Source organism: Podarcis liolepis (genome assembly GCF_965112155.1).
Source record: "Podarcis liolepis genome assembly, chromosome: 2".
In the NCBI taxonomy this organism is placed as follows: Eukaryota; Metazoa; Chordata; class Lepidosauria; order Squamata; family Lacertidae; genus Podarcis; species Podarcis liolepis.
Genome location: NC_139555.1, coordinates 109521963 through 109542667, shown reverse-complemented (window position 1 = coordinate 109542667; position 20705 = coordinate 109521963). Strand labels below are relative to the sequence as shown.

The 20705-nt window shown below is 45.2% G+C and overlaps 2 protein-coding genes across 2 annotated transcripts in view; both read left to right on the top strand.

Annotated features, from left to right (window-relative positions):
- LOC310701693 (uncharacterized protein) overlaps positions 1-8895 on the top strand; it is a 67036-nt gene extending 58141 nt beyond the window's left edge. Inside the window, exon 3 of the mRNA XM_083492973.1 lies at positions 5812-8895. Within this exon, the coding sequence (XP_083349099.1) occupies positions 5812-6986 (1175 nt within the window). The 3' untranslated portion in view covers positions 6987-8895. The remainder of the gene's footprint in view (positions 1-5811) is intronic.
- A 9701-nt stretch (positions 8896-18596) lies between these two features.
- LOC310701702 (uncharacterized protein) overlaps positions 18597-20705 on the top strand; it is a 91050-nt gene continuing 88941 nt past the window's right edge. Inside the window, exon 1 of the mRNA XM_083492986.1 lies at positions 18597-19815. Coding sequence (XP_083349112.1) covers positions 18645-19815 — 1171 coding nt within the window. The 5' untranslated portion in view covers positions 18597-18644. The remainder of the gene's footprint in view (positions 19816-20705) is intronic.

The window sequence follows — 20705 nt, the reverse complement described above, 5'->3', positions numbered from 1 at the left end:
CTGGGGTTGGGGCGCTCATCTTGCTTTACTGGCCGAGGGAGCTGGCATTTGTCTGCAGCCAGTCATGTGGCCAGCATGACTAGGCCGCTTCTGGCGAACCAGAGCAGCGCACGGAAACGCCGTTTACCTTCCCGCTGAAGTGGTACCTATTTATCTACTTGCACTTTGACATGCTTTTGAACTGCTAGGTTGGCAGGAGCAGGGACCGAGCAAGTGAGCGATCTAGGCATATTAGCATATCTTTTTTTGAGCAATATTTTGCCATATATTCATCAAAAAAATTCCACTCCTTTTTAAGTTTTTGATTCGACTGATTTCTTATTATAGCAGTTAATTTTGCCAGAATTAAATATTCATTTAGTTTACAAATCCATTCCACGTTTGTGGGTATTGTTTTTGACTTCCACCTAGCAGCAATCACTATTCTAGCAGCTGTACTTGCATATGGAAAATTCCCCCCCCCATGGTATCTCATCATCTGTCAATCCAAGGAGATATGTCTCTGGTTTGTTTGTTATCAATATTTTCAACATCTTTGATTCTTCGTATACTGCTATCCAAAATTTCTTAATTTCCTCACACCTCCACCACATATGTGGTCCAGGCAGTGGTATTTATATAATTTATCTGTTGTTTTGGGTCGATTATGAGACCTTTGAAGGCCCCGCCCCCTTTCCGCAAGAACTTCTGCACATGCTCCTATTTCTAACAAGCACTGGCTATTTCTGCTGAATATGTTCTGATGCCTACCGCGTTCTTTTACGTTGCGATAGTGTGCATGTTGGTAAGCTGTGTTATACGCAGCCATTTGCATCATGTGGCGACTCATGTTCCAGCTTTCAGCTGTATCTTTGTGATTCCCATATTAGCTGTATTTCTGCCTCAACTGGGGGGCGGCAACTTGCAAAATAATCAGTTTCATAAAGCAGAGGCTACCATAACTTCTGGAAGGAAGGAAGGAAGGAAGGAAGGAAGGAAGGAAGGAAGGAAGGAAGGGGTGAGGCCTATGGCCGCCAAGAGGGCCAACATGGAGTCCTGCAGGCTTTCACTGCGCACCTCTGCTCCCTGGCGATCATGGAAACGTCCTCTCTGCCCTCTTTGGCCAGTTTAGCAGAGCGAATACAGCGGACAGAAGCGATGCAGAGTGTGGGTAATAAATTAGAACACACACAAGGCGTTCCTTATCTTCTTAGCCTTTAATCGTGTAGAACAACAGCATAAATCACACCCGGCGAAAGCTCGCCCATCTTCCCTCTCGCGTTGCGTACGAGAAACAGACTGAAAACACTCAGAGTAAACCACTCCCGTAAGTATCTGTAACCACGCCTCAAGAATGTGAGACGTCACTCAGAACTCTTTAACCCTGTGAGTTCTGAAACCCTTAACACCCCCTCTCGTCTTGCATCTTGAGGGAACCTGTGAACACCTATTTACAGACCTCTTTGAGTTCAACTCACCTCCCATTGCCTTTTGCCTCCCACTGGCATCTGTCCCAGGCAACTGTTGAACCCCTTCAACACTCCCAGAATCGCACTGTGCGAAACCAATCCACGCACTGGTGACCTCAAACCTCTCAGGTGGAACACCCTTTGTGGTGCGAGCTGACCGCCGGAGCACAACCTCAGGTGCTTCTCCTGACCCACTGGGATCAGCAAGCGTGTCTCCTACCTCAGAAGACTCCCCCTCTGACTTGCTGCGTCTTCGGGCCTTCTGGACTTTGCTAACAGGAGATGAAGGCTCACTCTTGGGTTCTCGCTTAACAGCCTGTGAAGAAACCCACCCCTGTGCTTGACCCTCATCAGAGACCTGGTCCTCAGCAACAGGCTCCGCCTCTGTCTCCCCTTCCTCCTCAGAATCAGATAGACATTCTGAGAGAACATCAGGACCATCATTAAGTCTTGACCAACCATCCTGCTCACAGAACACAGCATGCTTACTGACCAGAAGCTTGGTCTGACCACCCCCTGGGTATTCAAACTTCCACCCATTTGTCGCTGGTTCATACCCACAGAAGATCATTTCCTGGTACCTTGGACCACCTTCCTTCCGTTGAGCTGTTGGTATAGGCACCCAAGCCCTGGAACCATACACACAGAAGAAATGCACCTGTGGCTTTTTCCGGTGCAACAGAAAAACGGTGTGTCACCTACAACGTGGTTGTAGGATCTGTTAAAGATAAAACTGGCAGATTTCCAAGCTTCACTCCAAAAGCTCTGAGGCAGCCCAGAGTCACATAGTAAAACCCTGACAGCTTCAGCCAGTGTTTCACTCCTGTGTTCTGCCACGCCTCTCTCTTGAGGAGACTTAGCATTCGTCACCTGGTGACGAATTCCCTTTTGCTTGAAAAACTCCTTCAGAGCAGACCCAGTAAACTGTGACCCACGGTCGCTCTTGAACCCTTGCACCTTGGTGGAGAACCTTAGTTCCACCTCCGCAACCCAATCCTTGATCAGTTGTGCTGCCTCCCCTTGCGTTCTCAGCGAGAAAGACCACCCATTCTGAGTAAAATCATCTGTCAGCGTCAGCACAAACCTGGCCCCACCCAGACTCTGACACTCCATGGGTCCTGCAAGGTCTGTGTGTACAAGCTCAAAAGGTTTTGTGGTTACCCTCTCCACCCTGGGATAACTTCACCTTTGTACCTTTACTTTTCTGCATGCCCTGCACTCTAGGGATCTCCCACATGCTTTGAGTTTGCAACCCTTAGTGCAGCTGGGCAGCCTTTGAACATCTTCTAAACAGGTGTGTAACGTTCTCCTGTGCCATAGATGAACACAAGAATCATGGCTGGGAACACTAGCACACTGCGCCTGTGCTCTTCCGGCATTCCCCCCACCCTCCAGAGGTGATTCCAGAACAAAGAGATTGTTCTTGCATTCCACGTTGCCAAGCTGTTTCCCCCCTCTGAAAATGGAACAGACATCATTTTCAAAACAAACTTTGTACCCTTCCTTTACAAGAGCAGGTACAGATAACAGGCAACAATGCATCTCTGGCACAACGTAGACCTCTAGCTCCGCCTGCAAAAAGGAAACATAAACATTTGCAACGTTAGACACTGGCATTTGTGACCCATTAGCAAACTGAACAGTTTTCCCAGCTGAAACAGCCCTGCAGTTCCGCAGCTCCCCAGCAGGTGGCGCTCCTATCAGGTGATGACTGGCACCCGAATCAATTATCCAGCGCAACACTCTGTCCTTGCTGGGGTTGTTTTTTAAAGTTGCCATGGAAGCAGTGAGATGATAACAGTCTCCCTTCTCTGAGTCACGTCCTCCCTTCGCGTTCCCACGCTGGCCTCCTCTCCTAGACTGGTTCCCATGGGAAACGTCCTTGGAGACATCCTGCCCAGCCTCTCTTCTCCTCTGCAGGCAAGCTCTTTTGAAATGGCTGTTGGACCCACAGATATAACACTGACGAGTGGGAAAAGCCTCAACAGAGCTTTCAGCTGGCCTGGCCCCCCTGCAACCAGACGGGCTCCCTGTGCCAGCTCTGCCCTCTCTGACCCGGCGTTCCTGTTCGTCAGCCAAGCGTCCTGTCACGTACTCCAGAGTCAAATCTCCGGGACTCATCGATTCCAAAGTTAGACACAAATTGTCATAACTTTTGTCCAAAGAGCTGAGCAGAATATAAACCTTCAGCTCCTCTGAAAAGTTGACTTGCAACAGCCTCAACTCATTGAAAACAGAGAGCATCTCAGTAACATGCTGTCTGATGTTCCCACCGGGACGCAACTTCATCTCAAACAAGCGCCTGGTGGTGTGGATCTTTGCACCAGCCGTGGTCCTGTGGTGCACCCTCTCAAGAGCTGCATAAGCTTCCTGAGCAGTGTCAAGCCCCTCCACCAAGGGTAGCTGTGAACCCTCCAAACTGAGCACTATAGCTCCCAGGGCTTTCTGGTTTTTCCTCTGCGAAGCATGAGCAGCTGCAACATCTGCTGCCGAAGCACCGGCCGCCGCTGGTGGTAGTGGGGGCGCTTGGACCGCCTCCCACAGCCCCTTGGCTACCAGCCAGGTGCTTAGCTTCCGGCTCCATTCTTGCCAATTTTGGCCGTTTAATTTTTCGAAGGGGACAGTGTATGATTCATGGCTGTCTGCCATCTTCTCCCCCGGGGGCTAAGCGTACTCATGTCTCGGCAGTAGCTTCCTCCGGCTTCCGGCAGATCAGCTTCCTCTCCCCAGCGAGCTCCTTTCAGCCTCGAAGAAAGCAAAGCTCTAGCTGGCCCCAGCGTCTTCACAGCTGGCTTCCCCCACACATGGGACGTTCCTCCTGCAACAGCTTCAAAGCGTTGGCAAACTGCCCATAACCTATGGCCGCCAAGAGGGCCAACATGGAGTGCTGCAGGCTTTCACTGCGCACCTCTGCTCCCTGGCGATCATGGAAACATCCTCTCTGCCCTCTTTGGCCAGTTTAGCAGAGCGAATACAGCGGACAGAAGCGATGCAGAGTGTGGGTAATAAATCAGAACACACACAAGGCGTTCCTTATCTTCTTAGCCTTTAATCATGTAGAACAACAGCATAAATCACACCCGGCGAAAGCTCACCCATCTTCCCTCTCGCGTTGCGTACGAGAAACAGACTGACCCTGTGAGTTCTGAAACCCTTAACAAGGCCTTCTCTAAAGCAGGTCTTTGTTTTTGGAATCCCTTTCATAAAGTAGTGGGGGCAGATTTTCTTCCTCTGTGCTTTTAAATCTCTAGTGTTATTTCTAATGCAGGATTAAGTGACAATAATGATGTACACCAATCCAGAAAAATGGGTGAAGGGGGTTATGGAAATGCTTCCCGTCATTAATGATACTTCATATATTTAAATAGTTTATGTTACTTTTATTTTTTTAAAGACTGAGTCAGAGTGATACATTCCACCAGCATCAAAATGCAGTAGATGCATGTACCTCCCCAGTTTGGTGGTCTTTTGGGACAACGGACCTATTGTCATGATACACAATACCTGTGGCTGGAGGCTCTACACATAAGATTGGGCATGGTTGAGGGTGGCCAGTTTTATAAGCAAATTGTGTAAACATGCCCATCTTACAGTCAGGGGTTGTGTGTGAGGGTGGGTGAGTGGGATAATAATTTATAGCGCCCCTGTAATTGTGTTCATGCACAAGCTGACATGGAGATACTGTGGTACAACCTTGGTACAAATTTCAAATTAAGTGCACGAAACCAACAAAGAGACAGTGACTGCCAGCAACTAGGGTAGCTTGAAAGAAAGGATTAGGCTGGTGCCTGTGCTCTGCCCTTGTGGTCCTAGGCAATGATGCTTCTTAATACTAGTTTCTGGAAAGCACAGGAGGGCAGAGGGCTTTGGGGCTGAAATCTTGCTTGCTGGTTTCCTACAGGCATCTGCTTGGCCACTGTGAAAACAGGGTGCTGGACTAGGTTGGCCTTTTCCCAATCCAGTAGGCTCTGTTTAGGGTCTAATATATTGCAATATTTTTACAGTTACATGTGGCATAAGAACATTTCAGTTTTACTTCCTACTCATAGGAGAGACTTCTATTGGAGCCTGTGATCCTTTCCTCACTTGAAAAAGAGAAAGACCGAGATGGTTCTTATAAACCAGTTCCACCGTAGATCTCTGTTATAAAATGATGGTGCTTTCTTAAGTGTGAATGGAGTGATCATGGGTTGCTCTTGCCATTATCTCATCTTTATTCCTAAAAATTAGGAACAATAGACAGTGGACAATGGTGTGAAAATAAGAAAAGGTGCAAATGGGAATTCACCTGTGTTCAGTTCCTTTCATGTCTTTCATAAAAGTCTAACAGGATTCTCTCTCCCCCCCCCCCACTCCCAAACAGGTGAGGAAGATGACAGTCAGAATTCTACGGAGCCATCTGTGAAGTCATTGGGAAGAACAAAGAAACAGTTTAAATGCAGGGAATGTGGAATGTGCTTTAGTCACTGTGGAAGAATGAGGATACACCAACAAACTCACACAGGAGAGAAACCATTTGAATGTGTGGAGTGTGGAAAGAGCTACAGTCAAAGTGGAAACCTTAGAATACATCAACGAACTCACACTGGGGAGAAACCATTTAAATGCATTGAATGTGGAAAGAGCTACAGTCAAAGTGGAAACCTTAGAAGACATCAACAAACTCACACGGGGGAGAAACCATTTAAATGCATTGAATGTGGAAAGAGCTTCATTGAGAGTGGACCACTTAGAAGACATCAACGAACTCACACGGGGGAGAAACCATTTAAATGCACTGAATGTGGAAAGAGCTTCAGTGAAAGTAGAAACCGTAGAATACATCAACGAATTCACACAGAGGAGAAAGCATTTAAATGTATTGAATGTGGAAAGAGCTTCAGGCATAGCGGAGCCCTTAGAATACACCAACGAACTCACACGGGGGAGAAACCATTTAAATGCATTGAATGTGGAAAGAGCTTCAGTGATAGTTCAGCCCTCAGAACACATCAACAAACTCACACGGGGGAGAAACCGTTTAAATGCATTGAATGTGGAAAGAGCTTCAGTGAAAGTGGAACACTTAGAAGACATCAACGAACTCACACGGGGGAGAAACCGTTTGAATGTATGGAGTGTGGAAAGAGCTTCAGTGAAAGTGGAACACTTAGAAGACATCAACGAACTCACACTGGGGAGAAACCATTTAAATGCATTGAATGTGGAAAGAGCTTCAGTTCTAGTGGAGGCCTTAGAAGACATCAACAAACTCACACGGGGGAGAAACCATTTAAATGCATTGAATGTGGAAAGAGCTTCATTGAGAGTGGAACACTTAGAAGACATCAACGAACTCACACGGGGGAGAAACCATTTAAATGCACTGAATGTGGAAAGAGCTTCAGTGAAAGTAGAAACCGTAGAATACATCAACGAATTCACACAGAAGAGAAAGCATTTAAATGTATTGAATGTGGAAAGAGCTTCAGGCATAGCGGAGCCCTTAGAATACACCAACGAACTCACACGGGGGAGAAACCATTTAAATGCATTTAATGTGGAAAGAGCTTCATTGATAGTGGAACACTTAGAAGACATCAACGAACTCACATGGGGGAGAAACCATTTAAATGTATTGAATGTGGAAAGAGCTTCAGATGGAGTAGAGGCCTTAATATTTATAAGCGAATTCACCCAGGTGAAAAGCCGTATAAGTGTATTCAGTGTTCCACTCAAGGTTCACTCTTTACTTCACATAAAGAAACTCATTAAGGCGGAAATGAATTTTAAATGCATGGAACCCGTGTGATGTTCTGGTGTTGGTATTTAAATTTGTATACAGATATATATGTGTTAAAGTAATGAAGGTCAGATATACTAAATGTACAAAAGAAGGTGCAAGTTGTTGCTAGATAAACAGGGAGAGTGTGAATCTGGAATGCTCAAGGTGTGTGGTTAATCTGTTGAGTTTTGACCTCCACCCTTCACTGCCAAAATGATGGGCTGCCCTTGTCTTGTGGATCAGCATCTGTCAGGCTTCAGGGAATTGGCTTCCTTCCCCCTTGGCCGTAGATAAGCAGAACAAAGGAAAAGGAGTCTTCTTACCAGTTAGAAACTTTAATGATCCCAGCAAGGGGACAAAGAAATGGCGGTGCTCCCAATGAAGAGGTCCAGTCCCTCACATCGCTAGTCACCCCTGCCACTTCTGCGTCTCGTAACCTGAGCCTGTACCCGCTGTGCTTTCTGTCCTGCCACTTTCGCTGCTCTCCTTGACCTTGGGGAGAGTGGGTGGATGCTTTCCAGACACAGTGAATCTGTTAGCTCTCCCCCCCTCCAGAGTTTCTTCTGCAAGCTGTTCCCCATCCAGTATTTCCCAGCTTCTGCCTTCTGAACTATGTTCCTCTGCAAATCACTTTTCCAAATCTATGCAGTCCTCCTGCTCCTGCGAAGATTCAGGGGAGGGGGAGGTTCACACAAATCTGCCTTAGTGCAGCTCTCCTTAGCTGGGTACCTTATGACGGTGGTTAGGTTTTGGTTTAGGTGAGAAAGTGTGGGCCTAGGCTGGGGGGGGAGCAGAGAGAAGGGAAGAGAAGAGAAGTAGAGGGGATGCTTTATCCATGCAAGGCTAGTTCGTGTTTCTCCCGAGTACGTTCCTGTAATCAGTGAGCGTGCATTTAGCATTTGGCTGGGAGCGTAAGATGCTTCAGGAGACATTAGAGCAAAGCATGTTTATCGCACATGCACCATGAGAACAGTGGTGGGGAGATGGTAAATAACTCTCAGGGTGCTTAAAAGTAGGCTGTTGTTTCGTGAGAGGGGGTGGGGGGAGGAGAGTTTTAGCGACGCTGAACAGGAAGAGCCAAGCGCACCTACAGGATACATGTGCTTGCTGCTTTGAGTTTGAAGCTGGGCAGTGGAATTGGCACATGCTTCTGCTGAAAGCAGATCTAAGGAAGATTAAGTTAATTGCAACCATAAAAACACTTGGGTCCCATTAGAGAGGCTGCTCATGAGGCCGGAGGAACATCGCCCTGCTGTGAGATGTAAAGTCCACCACTCCCTGCAAGGTCTTTTCCACACGGCCAAAGGGGTGGGGCCCAGACTCACCCAGCTCTACTATGTTAAATATGAATTCTGTAGTTGACCTTTGTACTGTTTTATTTTGAAATCTTTAAGATAATATTTTTGTTTTCTGTTATGTTGTTTTGACCGTATACTCTATATTGTGGCTGGGGGGAGCCAGCTGGGTGGGGTATAAATAATAAATTAGAAGTAGTAGTAGTAGTTATTATTATATTTCACATTTTTCACATTGTTTTATTGATTTAATATGCTGTGAACAGCTTTGAGGTTTTTCTTGAAGATATAAAGTGGAATGGAAATTAAATTTAAAAAGTATAGAGCAGGGATATCCAACATGGGGTTGCTCAGATGTTGGGAAACAACTCCCATAAGGCTCAGCCCGTACGGCCAAGAGTGATGGGAGTTGTAGTTCAAAAGCTCAAGGGTGGAAAATCTCATGTTTCTTACTTTTCATTATGAATAATTATAGGTAAAACATTTGTTGATACAAAGCTCATTTTTAGCTTCCAGGAGCTTCTGCTTTATAAACAAACCCAAATATATTGAAACACTTTACTTTAAAACCAAATTTTAGAACAGAGGCAAGCATAACTTTTTTTTAAAAAAAAATCTTTTCACTTTACAAACCATAATTTTCTCAATCCAAGATTTGCTTTTCATATGTATGAAAATACTTTGTTAAGAAAGAGATACCAAAATGATGATAAAAAATGTGCAATGAAACATTATCAGCATTTAAAATGAAATTCCAGTGGGATGTTCAAAGCATTGAGTTACAAATTAAGGCAAAGATCATCCATTGCTAGGTAGTCCAGGAGACTTACCGTATTTTTTGCCCCATAGGGCCTGCCCCATAGGGCCTGCCCCATAGGGCCTGCTACCCGCAAGCCTAGGGAGCCGGCGTGACTTTGTGCCGGGCTCCCAAGGGTTACGGAGAGCTGCCCGAAGCCCGGGGTGCGCTGTTCAGGATGCAGACAGCTCTCCACAATCCTAGAATCAACCCCTGGCCCCCACAGCCCGCTTTTGCCTGTAAGTAGACTTGATTCAAAGATCACATAAATCATCATGATTTTTTCCTCATTGATTCTGATGGGCAGGGCGAGTTAAGTCACTGCATGGAGGTATATATGAGTCGGAGTGGCAGGTGATCCACTGCCAGACCGCCATCTTGACAAGAATCTTTCTCAAGGCCTTGTCTTCAAGAGGACGGGCAATGAATTCTGATTGCTTGCTTGGAACAAAATAAAAAAAATTCCTTCCAGTAGCACCTTAAAGACCAACTAAGTTAGTTCTTGGTATGAGCTTTCGTGTGCATGCACACTTCTTCAGAAGTGATCCATGCAACAGTGATCCATGCAACAGTGATCCATGCAACGGTCACCTCCAGGCTTGATTATTGTAACTCGCTCTATGTGGGGCTGCCCTTGAGGCTGGCTCAGAAACTCCAGCGGGTGCAGAATACCGTGGCAAGGCTCCAGTGCTTTACCAACTGCACTGGCTCCCAGTGGAGTACAGGGTCAGGTTTAAGGTGCTGGTTTTGACCTTTAAAGCCCTATGCGGCCTAGGACCCACTTACCTATGGGACCGCCTCTCCTGGTATGCCCTGCGGAGGACCTTAAGTTCCGCAAATGACAACATTTTGGAGGTCCTGGGTCTCAAGGTGGTTAGATTGGTCTCAACTAGGGCCAGGGCCTTTTCAGTACTGGCCCCAACTTGGTGGAACGCTCTGCCACAAGAGACTAGGGCCCTGCGGGACTTGACATCTTTCTGCAGGGCCTGCAAGACAGAGCTGTTCCACCTGGCCTTTGCTTTGACTCAGTCTGACCCTTATGTTTCCCTCCCCTTATGGTTTTGATTTATGGACTACTTTTAAAATGAGGCTGCTTTTTAAATTGCATTTTAATCTGTTTTTTAAATTGGTTTTTTTCTCCCCCTATTATGTTTTTACTGTAATTTTACTGGTGTTAGCCACCCTGAGCCCGGCTCTGGCCACGGAGGGTGGGGTATAAATAAAATTTATTATTATCATCATCATCATCATCATCATCAGACATTAAGAACTTCCTGATCCTGCTTCCTTATAAGACATCTCATGGCAGCCCTGTATGGAGAACTTTTAATGTTTGATGCTTCATCGGTTTTTAAAAAATATTCTGTTGGGAGCTGCCCTAGTGGCTGGGGAAACCCAGCCAGATGAGCGGGTATAATGTTGTTGTTACAATATTATTCTTATGCTTAATTGAATAGCAGTTCCCGGAAGCCGCCGGAGGGAAGGGATGCTCTTGGGCTCCAATCCTCCTTGCAGCCTTGGCCACCGTGAGGAGACAGTGCTGAGATTCCTGCATTGCAGGGGGTTGGACTAGATGACTCTCAGGGTCCCCTTCCATCTCACCGATTCTATCATTCTAACAGGGTGCGGGACTAGATGGGCTTCATCAAACTACAGGGCTCTTCGTGGGATCTGTGTGTGTGAGAGAGAGTGAGAAAGAGAGAGAGAGAGAGAGAAAACCTTCAGGGAGAGGCCATGTCTCTTATTTGCAACCAGAATGAAGGAGCTGCAATACCCCCACACTTGACCCACCGCTTCCCTGCCTGCTCTCTCTCCATCCCAAACCCCAATTATGGGTATTGCATTGCATGCGCCCCCAAGCTTGCTGCACCCCGAGGCGCTTTGCACTCACCGGATTCCTTGCAGGACAAGGACAGTGCACGACGGAAGAGGGGGCGGGTCAGCTGTTCTAATTAAGCCGCGCCCCCTTTCCCAAGTCAGTATCGAGCAGCAGCACCCTCCCCTCTAGCAGCGTGCACTCTCTGCCTAAGACCCTTAAGGCAACGAACATCTGTTCCCTAACCCAGGTTCCCTCCCTTCTCTCCCCATTGGCTGGGTACTGCAATTATCCCGCCCCCGGAAATATCCTGCCTCCCAGGCGGAGGCTCCCATTCCCGCCCCCGCTGCCCAGGGTCGCTGCATTTGCCGCCGCCCTCAGGATTTCGGGTGAGTGCAAAGCCAGCGGCGGGGAAGGAGGGAAGGGGCTTGGCAAGGGGTGGGGGTCCAGGATGAGAAGCCCCGGGACGGGGAGAAGAAGAGAAGGGAGGAAAGGGAGCTGTTTCTCTTAATGGGGCCTTGAAGTTGGGGGGGTTTGGCGTGTTCCGCTGAGGAAAGAGAGAAGCTTCCTCCTGCCCGGATCTGGTGCAAAGGGAGTTGCAGGGAAGGAGGCGGGAAAGGGGAGAGGGTTGGGTATTGCAGACCAGCCTCGCCATAGTAGTAATACTAGTAATAATACTCTGATATTTACACCCCGCCCATTTTCTGGGTTTCCCCAGCCACTCTGGTCGGCTTCCAACAAAATAAGAAACACCAGAAACACCCAAACATCCAAGTCTTCCGTTTTGTAGAGGAGATGGGGACATGGATTGCTGGATGGCAGAGGGAGAAAGAGGAAAAGATGGGGAGGAAAACAAAGGCAGGGGGGTCCTGGCAGGAAGAAGGAAGGGGTGAGGCCTTCTCCAAAGAGCTCTTTGTTCCTTGAACTCTTTGCATAAAGTAGTGGGGGCAGGTTTGATGAGGCCCTAAGCTGCTGGAGGTCATGGGGCCCTTTATAGGTCCAGCTGTGTTTTGTCAACAACAAATTGTCGCTTTTTTTGTGTTGAATATAGGCTGTGTGGTAATTTATGGACCTAATCGGTATCTAAAAAAATTTGCACATAATTGTTGAACTGAAATACAGTTGAGAAATATATCAATAATGAAATACAAGTATGTATATTAATAGTGAAATAATTATTAAGCTCTAACTTAAAATGATTTTCTTATTCATAACAAACTTAATGCAAACACATTGGCATATGGCAATAACAAAAGTTCCTTTAGAAACACAGTTTACAAAGAATCATGATCTAGTCCTAGAAACTTGCTATAACTTGAAATTATAATAGGTGTAAATATACAATGCAGACAACTACTAATAATAAATAGCTTTATTAATATGAAATTAATTATTATAGCCTGTACAATGCAATTGTAGTTAATACAATGCATTTTTTTATATAAGTATCAATATTACAAAAACAGTCCACATTCTTCATTGGGACAGCAGACCTTTGTACCCTGTTACACGTAGTGAGTGTAAAAGACAGTATTTCTAGTAATATGTCACATTTATAAATAATACCAATACTATACACACCTGTACATAAAAATTATTTTACAGGACTAATTGTATTACTGCATCTACCCAATACCCATTCAACTGTATAATTTTATCATGATTCATTGTGTACTGTGTATACAAACAGTACACAAACATGATCTAAATTACAATACTTTCCTTCTTGCCTTTGCCAAAGCAAAGTCACTGAGGATATCATCAAATGATAAACTGCTTAGCTTGTCACTTTCTATATACATGAGGCTGAAGTAACATAATTTATCTTGAGACATTGTTGTTCCAAATTCGTTTTTTATCCTCTTCAGTCAAGAAACGGATCTTTACAAATGGCAATCTGCAATCATCATTCAGAGGAACATTCTCAGAATTGCTTCTACATTAGGGAATGCTGATTGGACACTGTTGTTGTTCTTTAGTCACTTAGTCGTGTCTGACTCTCTGTGACCCCATGGACCAGAGCACGCCAGGCACTCCTGTTTTCCACTGCCTCCTGCAGTCTGGTCAAACTCATGTTAGTAGCTTTGAGAGCACTGTCCAACCATCTCGTCCTCTGCATATAAGTTAAATAAGCAAGGAGACAATATACAGCCTTGTCGTACTCCTTTCCCAATTTTGAGCCAATCAGTTGTTCCATATCCAGTTCTAACTGTTGCTTCTTGTCCCACATAGAGATTTCTCAGGAGACAGATGAGGTGGCCAGGCACTCCCATTTCTTTAAGAACTTGCCATAGTATGCTGTGGTCCACACAGTCAAAGGCTTTTGCGTAGTCAATGAAGCAGAAGTAGATGTTTTTCTGGAACTCTATAGCTTTCTCCCTAATCCAGCGCATTGTTGCAATTTGGTCTGTGGTTCCTCTGCCCCTCCAAAATCTAGCTTGTACTTCTGGGAGTTTTTAGTCCGCATACTGCTTAAGCCTGCCTTGTAGAATTTTAAGCATAACCTTGCTAGCGTGTGAAATGATCGCAATTGTGCAATAGTTGGAGCATTCTTTGGCGCTGCCCTTCTTTGGCATTGCGTTCTAGACTGATCTTCTCTGATCACTGCTGAGTTTTCCAAACTTGCTGGCATATTGAGTGTAGGACCTTAACAGTACCATCTTTTAATATTTTAAATAGTTTCGCTGGAATGTCATCACTTCCACTGGCTTTGTTATTAGCAGTGCTTTCTAAGGCCCATTTGACTTCACTCTCCAGGATGTCTGGCTCAAGGTCAGCAACCACACTACCTGGAGTGTACGAGCCATCCATATCTTTCTGGTATAATTCCTCTGTGTATTCTTGCCACCTCTTCTTGATGTCTTCTGCTTCTGTTAGGTCCTTACCACTTTTGTCCTTTATTATGGTAATTTTTGCACAAAATGTTCCTTTCATATCTCCAGTTTTCTTGAACAGATCTCCATTCCCATCCATTATAGTTCACTGATGCCCAGGATGTCAATATTTATTCTTGCGATCTCATTTTTGACCACATCCAGCTTACCATGGTTCATGGATCTTATATTCCAGGTTCATATATTTTTCTTTGCAGCACTGGACTTCCCTTTCACTTCCAGGCACACCCGCAAGTGAGCGATGTTTCGGCTTTGGCCCAGCTGCTTCATCAGCTCTGAATCTACTTGTACTTGTCCTCCGCTCTTCCTCAGTAGCATATTGGATGCCTTCCGACCTGAGGGGTTCATCTTCCAGTGTCATAACTTTTATACGACCATGGAGTTTTCTCGGCAGGGATACTGGCGTGGCTTGCTGGTTCCTGCTCCAGGTGGATCACGTTTAGTCAAAACTCTCCACTTTGACCTGTCTGTCTTGGGTGGCCCTGCACGGCATAGCTCATAGCGTCTCTTGAGTTATTCAAGCCCATTTGCCATGACAAGGCAGTGATCCATGAAGGACATGGTCATTAAATATTACTTGGTACAGATCCTGATGTGTCACATTATCATGTTCATGGCTTTGACTTTTTAATGTATAGATGAAAATGGTTGAGTTCTCCAACAAGGTTCATGTCCACATCTTCAGGATATGTTTGGCTTAAAGCATTAACTTCTTCACGAATCTCTTCTTTTGCAGCATCTAATTTTGTTAAGAATGAAATAATAATAATAATAATAATAATAATAATAATAATAATAATAATAATAATATTTATATCCCAACCATCCGGCTGGATTTCCCCAGCCACTCTGGGCGGCTTCCAACAAAAAAATAAAAATACATAAAATCGTCAATCATTAAAAATTTCCCTAAACAGGGCTGCCTTCAGTTGTCTTCTAAATGTCAGATAGTTGTTTATTTCCTTGACATCTGATGCAGGGTGTTCCACAGGGCGGGTGCCACCAGTGAGAAGGCCTGGTTCCTTGTAACCTTGCTTCTCGCCAGAAGGCCCTCAGCGCTGGACCTCAGTTTCTGGGCTGAACGATGGGGTTGGAGACGCTCCTTCAGGTATACTAGACAGAGGCCGTTTAGGGCTTTTAAGCTCAGCACCAACATTTTGAATTGTGCTCAGAAACATACTGGGAGCCAACGTGGGTCTTTCAAGACCAGTGTTCTGTGATTTCGGTGGCTGCTCCCAGTCACCAGTCTTTTGCAGCATCATTGTATACTGATGCCCTTTGTGCCAGATTTGATTCTAATCCATCCATCGCAGGTATAAATGCTTTGATTCTCAACTTGTTTCTTGGCTCAAGGTTCTCTAAAGCTTCATCTTCATCCTCACCTATATGCCTCCTTATAGATCAGCAGTTCTCAACCTGTGGGTCCTCAGATGTTGTTGGACTACAACTCCCACCATCCCTGAGCTCTGGCCTTGCTAGGTAGGGGTGATGGCAGTTGTAGTTCAACAACATCTGGGGACCCACAGGTTGAGAAAGGCTGTTTTAGATCTTCTGCTTTTCTTGTAATCAACATCAGGCAATTTGTCCTTTGCCTGTTCTTTAAAATGATTAAAAAGATCTCTGGAACCAAGTTCCTCCATTTTATTCGAAATGTTTGTGGCTTGATTACTTGCTTCACCCTTCTCTGTGGTATCAATATGCAGCCAATGCAATTGGCAGAAATTATTCCATCGTAACTGTCAAGTACTGCACTTGTGGCCCTTGAATAAATTTCCCATCTAGTCTTTCACAAAACTTTTTAATTTTTATTTTGATAAAATATTTTTATTCAGATTTTATAACAAATTTAAGCATAATCAAAACACCAAATTACCGTATTTTTCCATGTATAAGGCTAGTTTGTTTGTTTTTTACCAAAAAAAATAGCTATAAAATTGAGGCTCGTATTATACACGGGTAGTGCTGAGGGGTGTTTTCTTAATTTGGAGTCCCTCCAAATAGGGGGCGTCTTTATACATGGGGGCGTCCTATAGACGAAAAAATACGGTACATTTTACATTCCAATTAATCTCCCCACCCCCCATGACTTCCCCCAACTTCCCTTTCTGAGTTATAGCATATTCATTTCTACTGCTTATAATTACATACGCCTTATATACTGAAAATTAAAATTATAACTTATAAACCTCCCTATTCCTTCCTAGCGCATTCTTCCTTGGCAAAGCGGGCTCTTTAGGCACAGCCTCCAGCGCCTGCCTGGGCCCTGGGCAGGATTCTGCTCGTTCCCTCGCTCACCCCGGGAGGTATCTGGGCAGCCTGGCCTGCTAAGCCTTACCCTTCACCCTCCTGTCATTGGGCAGCAGCCAAGGTGGCCCCACCATGAGGGGTGTTGGTTGGGCGGGCGGGTCGGCAGAAGGAGGTGTTTGGAAGCTCCCGGACTAGCGGTTAGTCTCTTGCCTGCGAACGTGGCGGGTGTGGTGGCTTTGGGTGGGCTTGCGCGCCTTCGCCAGCATTTGCAGGCCATCAGCTGCGGATGAGTTGTGCCTCTGTGTGCAACAAAGAGGAGAAGAGAAGTTCTCCTTTAGAAGGCAGAACAGGCAAGAGCTGTCACTATCACCTCATAATTCCACCGCCTCTCGCAGGGGGCCAAGATGCAAGGAAGGGGCTTCCTTCTCCATGCAAGGGCCACCCATGTATTCAGAGCAGTCCTTTGCAAATTACTGTCTTTCTCCGTGTATAAGATGAGGTTTTTTGCCCAATTTTTAAAGTTAAAAAACATGGCTCGTCTTATACATGGAATATAGCAATTAATTAAATATATAAATAAATGCAGTACTTGCTCTGGCAGTCGCAGCTCCTCGCAGTGGCGAGCCCTGGGGCCTCCATAGTCTGCTTGCCTCCCCCCACCCTACAGCTGGGAGGGAGGCTGTAGGCTGTTGGGTTTTGCCGTGCAGCGTCTTTGTGCTGCTCTGCAAACTCTGCAAACTAATGGGGAAAGCCACCTGCAAAGCAGAGCTGCCGATCAAGGTATTTCCCCCCTTTCTGCCTTTCCTGCGCAGAAACCACCTATCAGCTCCCCGATCGCCACCGGCAGCCGCCAATCATGCTCCCGCTTGCTGCGACAAGGGCAGCTGTCTATTGGCTGCCGCAGCAGCAAGCAGGAGGGCTAATGGCAGCGATCAGGCAGCTGCAACGCGAGTGGTTGTGAGCTGCGTTCTGGTGGGTTAGTGATTTTCAGCATTCCCCCCAAATAATCCCCCCCCCAAAGCTCAATCCCCTATTTTCAAAATTTTGAGGCCCCCAAAATAGGGGTTGTCTTATAGACAGAAAAATACGGTAAGTCTCATGTTCCATGGGATCTAGTCTTATCTCCTGAGTTCACACCAATAAAACTCCGAAACAGAGAGGAGTCCACCATTGTTTATTGCAAAGCAATAGGTTACAGTTGGATCGTTCCAAAAAACTGCAACCGTGCCCAGTGGTTCAGGCAGTGGTATTTATATAATTTCAAACAAATCATTTCAATTTCGACCAATCATTTACATCAGAGATGTCCAAGCGCTGGACCACAATTGACAGGTAGACCTCTGTGTTGTTTTGGGTTAATTATGAGACCTTTCAAGGCCCCGCCCCCTTTCCGCAAGAACTTCTGCACATGCTCCTGTTTCTGTTTTTGCTCAGCAGTTCCTTGTTTTAATGTTTATTGTTGCCAAAAGAATCTAAATTTTTCTTGCGTCCCCCGCCTCCTTAAAAAAGTCCCTTTAGAGTTTCACGTTCCTCATATTCATCATTACCTCATTTTATTTACAATACACATGTGCGATAAGCACTGGCAATTTCTGCTGATTTAGTTTTGATTTCCACAGCATTCTGTTACGTTGTGTTCGTGTGCATGTTGGGAACCTGTGTTACATGGAGCCATTTGCACCATGTGGCGACTCATGTTCCAGCTTTCAGCTGTATCTTTGTGATTCTCATGTTAGCTGTATTTCTGCCCCAATTGGGGGTCGGCAACTGGCAAAATAATCAGTTATAAAGCACAGACTACCATAACTTCTGTTTTAGAAGCACACTCAAGGATTTACAGAGATACACATTATTACATTTATTGTGGCCCTTTGGGCAACTGCCACAAGGCCATTCCTGCCCATACCATGCCAGCCTTAGGAAGGGAGAAGGGACAGGCAGATGGAAGGAATTGCCAAAGGTGTTTGAAAATGGGTGGAGGCTCTTGGGAAGCGGGTGCCCAATAGGGGCTTCTACAGAGGCAGCAGAATCCCTGCAGGGGCTCTGAGACTCCTTTGACTTCTTCCTTCCTCTCAGGAAGCTACAACTTGCCTTGGCTTCTGCGCTCCTCAAGAAGTTGAACCTGTAAACCTGGTCAGGATGGACGGAGGAAGATGGTTCATTTATTGTCTTTCCTAAAAGTCTAACAGGATTTTCTCTCTCTCCCCCCCCCCCACTCCCAAACAGGTGAGGAAGACGATGGTCAGAATTCTACGGAGCCATCTGTGAATTCATAGGGAAGAACAAAGAAACAGTTTAAATGCAAGGAATGTGGAATGTGATTTAGACCCTTTGGAAGACTGAGGATACACCAACAAACACACAGGAGAGAATCCATTGAATACATGGAGTGTGGAAAGAGCTACAGTTATAGTCAAGCACTTAGAAGACATCAACAAACTCACACGTGGGAGGAACCATTTAAATGCATTGAATGTGGAAAGAGCTTCAGTGATAGTGGAGACCTTAGAAGACATCAACGAACTCACACGGGGGAGAAACCGTTTGAATGTATGGAGTGTGGAAAGAGCTTCAGTCATAGTGGAGCCCTTAGAACACATCAACGAACTCACACGGGGGAGAAACCATATAAATGCATTGAATGTGGAAAGAGCTTCAGTCGTAGTGGAGACCTTAGAATACATCAACGAACTCACACAGGGGAGAAACCCTTTAAATGTATTGAATGTGGAAAGAGCTTGGGTTCTAGTGGAGCCCTTAGAACACATCAACGAACTCACACGGGGGAGAAACCATTTGAATGCATTGAATGTGGAAAGAGCTTCAGTGAAAGTAGAAACCTTAGAAGACATCAACGAACTCACACAGGGGAGAAACCCTTTAAATGTATTGATTGTGGAAAGAGCTTCAGTGAAAGTAGAAACCTTAGAAGACATCAACGAACTCACACAGGGGAGAAACCATTTGAATGTATGGAATGTGGAAAGAGCTTCAGTTGTAGTGGAGCCCTTAGAAGACATCAACGAATTCACACAGGGGAGAAACCGTTTGAATGTATGGAATGTGGAAAGAGCTTCAGTTGTAGTGGAGACCTTAGAACACATCAACGAACTCACTCGGGGGAGAAACCATTTAAATGCATTGAATGTGGAAAGAGCTTCAGTTGTAGTGGGGCCCTTAGAACACATCAACGAACTCACTCGGGGGAGAAACCATTTAAATGCATTGAATGTGGAAAGAGCTTCAGTCTTAGTGGAAACCTTAGAAGACATCAACAAACTCACACGGAGAAACCATTTAGTTGCATTGAATGTGGAAAGAACTTCAGTCAAAGTGGAGACCTTAGAATACATCAACGAACTCACACGGGGGAGAAACCATTTGAATGCATGGAGTGCGGAAAGAACTTCACTCAAAGTAGAAACCTTAGAATACATCAAGAAACTCATACAGGGCAGAAACCACTTAAATGTATGGAGTGTGGAAAGAGCTTCAGACAATGTGGAGACCTTAATATTCATGAGCGAATTCACCCAGGTGAAAAGCCATATCAATGTATGCAATGTTCCACTCAAGGTTCACTCTTTACTTCACATCAAGAAACTCATAAAGGCGGAAATCAATTTTAAATGCATGGAATCCGTGTGATGTTCTGGTGTTGGTATTTAAATTTGTATACACATATATATGTATTAAAGTAAAGAAGGTCACATATGCTTGATGTAGAAAAGAAGTTGCAAGTTGTTGCTAGATAAACAGGGAGAGTGTGAATCTGGAATGCTCAAGGTCTGTGATGAATCTGTTGAGTTTTGACCTCTGCCTTTCAATGCCAAAATGATGGGCTGCCCTTGTCTTGTGGATCAGCATCTGTCGGCTTCAGGGAAATGGGATACCTCAGATGTTGGGAAACAGCGCCCATAAGACTCAGCCCATATGGCCAAGAATGATTGGAGTTGTAGTTCAAAAGCTCAAGGGTGGAAAATCTCACGTGTCTTACAACTTTTCATTATGAATAATTATAGGTAAAACATTTGTTGATACGGAGCTTATTTTTAGCTTCCAGGAGCAGCTGGTCACTTCTGCTTTATAAACAAACCCAAATATATTGACACACTTTACATTAAAACCAAATTTCAGAACAGAGACAAAAAAAATTTTAAGCCCTCTTTTTTTCTTTACAAACCACTATCTTCTCAATCCAAGATTTGCATTTCATATGTATAAAAATACTTGGTTAGCAAGGGGGTACAGAAATAATAATAAAAAAGCTACAATAAAAGCATTATCAGCATTTAAAAAGAAATGCTAGTGGATGTTCAAGGCATTGAGTTACAAATTAAGGCAAAGATCAACCATTTCTTCTGCAAGCTGTTCCCCATCCAGTATTTCCCAGTTTCTTCCTTCTGCACTGGTCCAAATCTATACAGTCCTCCTGCTCCTGGGAA